Source organism: Limulus polyphemus, unplaced genomic scaffold (genome assembly GCF_000517525.1).
Source record: "Limulus polyphemus unplaced genomic scaffold, Limulus_polyphemus-2.1.2 Scaffold13805, whole genome shotgun sequence".
Lineage (NCBI taxonomy): Eukaryota > Metazoa > Arthropoda > Merostomata > Xiphosura > Limulidae > Limulus > Limulus polyphemus.
In genome coordinates this window covers 1-2844 of record NW_013679415.1, presented here as the reverse complement: position 1 = coordinate 2844, position 2844 = coordinate 1, and the positions used below count along the sequence as shown (strand labels likewise).

At 36.1% G+C, this 2844-nt stretch overlaps 1 protein-coding gene across 2 annotated transcripts; it reads left to right on the top strand.

Moving 5' to 3' along the window:
* The first annotated feature begins 6 nt into the window (after positions 1-6).
* On the top strand, positions 7-2251 carry LOC111084116. Of its 2 annotated transcripts, none has more exons than XM_022380906.1 (2): positions 7-1628; positions 1686-2251. In XM_022380906.1, exons 1-2 carry the CDS (start codon positions 15-17, stop codon positions 1872-1874), a joined length of 1803 nt encoding a protein of 600 aa, XP_022236614.1. In that variant the 5' UTR covers positions 7-14; the 3' UTR covers positions 1875-2251. The 2 variants fall into 2 exon arrangements, with proteins under 2 accessions (XP_022236614.1, XP_022236615.1); XM_022380907.1 differs by having other exon boundaries at positions 7-1632; positions 1690-2251.
* The last annotated feature ends 593 nt before the right edge of the window (positions 2252-2844 follow it).

The following is a 2844-nucleotide window of genomic DNA, read 5'->3' as shown; positions in this document are numbered from 1 at the left end:
AAAGTAACTCCGATATGACTTTTAAACCTGTTGTTCTAAATAATATGAATTCCAAGATCAGAACAAATGAAGGCTTTATTAACAGTCACCAGTATAACACTAAACTTGCTGTTCAGCCATTACAGGAGGATATTGAACAAAGTAACTCCGATCTGAATTTTAAACCAGTTGTTCTGAATAATGTATATGATACATCATTAGCTGTAGAAAAAGCACCATTTTATAAGGCTGGAGATGATTTATTTCAGTATGTCATGAGTAAAGTTTCAAGTGCATTAATGTCATTAAATCATGCTTCCAACAAGGAAACGGTCGGTTTATCAACTCGTCTAGCGAACCCTTCTGTAGCACGTGATAGCCAAACCAGCCTTACACAGACAACAAATCCTCAACCAAACTCATCATATGTTGAAGTTTTTAAAAATGGAGAAAATCAATTTAAGGTTGAACATAGAAAGTCATCGTACCCACAGTTACAAACAGGGAACAAAGAACAAAATTCAAGTAGAACTTCGCAAGTAAAAGTTGACAATTGGAAAAATAAGGAGTTACAACAGAGTTCAAAATTAAAGAAGGATAGTGTTTGTCAAGAACTTATTATTTTATCTCACCATCAACTTGAGAGTAATTCTGGAATTGTAACACAACCACTGGATCACAAGGACAGCAGTCCTGCAGTTGTAACATCATCACTGGATCACAAGGACAGCAGTCCTGCAGTTGTAACACAACCATTGGCTCACAGGGACAGCAGTCCTGTAGTTGTAGCATCATCACTGGCTCACAAGGACAGCAGTCCTGCAGTTGTAACACAACCACTGGCTCACAAGGACAGCAGTCCTGCAGTTGTAACACAACCACTGGATCACAAGGACAGCAGTCCTGCAGTTGTAGCATCATCACTGGCTCACAAGGACAGCAGTCCTGCAGTTGTAACACAACCACTGGCTCACAAGGACAGCAGTCCTGTAGTTGTAGCATCATCACTGGATCACAATGATAGTAGTTCTTGCTCCAGAACAACCCAAGACTTCACAAGTAAGCCAGGAAAAACTGCTGTTATGTTTGCCTCTGATCTTTTATCCAAGTCAACTGGATTAGAAGCTGAGATAGAAATGAAAAGTGAAGGTTCTCTTGCACTATCAAACCCCAATGTAGCTTTACAGTGTAACACTAGTCGAGACAGTAGATATGAAAAGTCACAATCATTAAGTTCAAAACAACCGAAAGAAAAACCTACTTCAGACTATTCAAACACATTTGAAAATTCCATTCCTTCACATAACGAGGAAAACTTACATAAAAATGTTCATAGTAGTGGCAACACCAGCAGCTCTGTGAAAGAGGAACTTGACAATGATGAAACTTTAAAATCAGTCTCTGAGAGTATAGAAATGGAAAGCATGGCCACAGACAGTACCTCGAAAAAAGACGTAACATCCAATGGAAAAACTAAAGAAAAGGAAGTACGGAGTAAGTTGTCACTAAACACTCGGGAAATACCAGAACTAAATAAAAATCAAGAGAACAAAGAAGTACGGAGTAAGTTGTCACTAAACACTCGGGAAATACCAGAACTAAATAAAAATCAGGAAGTACAGAGTAAGTTGTCACTAAACACTCGGGAAATACCAGAACAAGAGAACAAAGAAGTACAGAGTAAGTTGTCACTAAACACTCGGGAAATACCAGAACTAAATAAAAATCAAGAGAACAAAAACATGTTTAAACCTTCGGACAAGCACGCAGACGACTTTCCATCTTTTTCAAGTCTCAACTCACTGACTGGTTTCACAGACATGGAAACACCAAGTATTTCTCTTTCGTCATCAGTTTCAAATAAGCTTAGTGGAAGTGATGTCGAAGATTTCTAGCTTGTGAGCTAGGAAACTCGCCTGAAAATATACTTTAATTCTAGAAGTTAACCTGGTTTTGTTTTTCAATAATGACAGTCACAAAGCTTACAATAAGATCACTGTGATACAAATGGTATGAATACCAAATATTTATAATTAAAGTTGCTGTTTTCAAAGATGAAGATACAATTTTGAAGTGCCATTTTCTTTTACATAAATAGCCCGAGACAACTATAACCACACCGGTGGTTAATAACAAAACTGAAGTTGAACTCGGTAACATAAAACATATTTTAAGCAGCAAGTTTATTACAGAAGTAGTGTTTGTGCATACTGGAACCGATTTGAACTTTTGTATGTATGTATGTGTCATGTATTAAATTTTTAGAAACTGCTGACTGAAAACCTCTTTTTTTAGGAAAAAATACGTTCACTTAAAGATAAAAGCTTAAACTTTTTAAGGTGTATTTTTAAATCTAAATACATGTCGATTTCAAGTTATGCCATTTGTGAAAGCTTCAGTGTAGTAAATTTAATGTCCAGATGTTACAGTGCTACAAACATCACAACAGTAACGATCATTTTACACCACGAGTTGTTCTCGGTAGTGACATTTTACATTTATTGATAAGACAACTTTTCAAAACTTAATGTGTTTCGGATGCTGTACTAAGAGTTAAATATTTATCCTTCCATTTAACGAAAGCTGTTCCAAACAATATGTATGTTGTACATCCTGAACGTAATATTCCAGATGTTGTCTCAAGAGTCTGTGAAGACAGCCTCAAGTCAGTGAAACTTTTCTTACTCCATACAGTCTCTTCAAATTAAGTCAGTACAGTACTGGTGAAATTTATAATACAGTGAAAACGATCACAGGTTTTTTATTACCAAAGTTTACATTTTTGTGAACTTCATCAGTAATTCAATATCATGGACAAACGTGTGTGCTGGTTTATGTAGTGGTTGGATCATTTATAAGTATTTG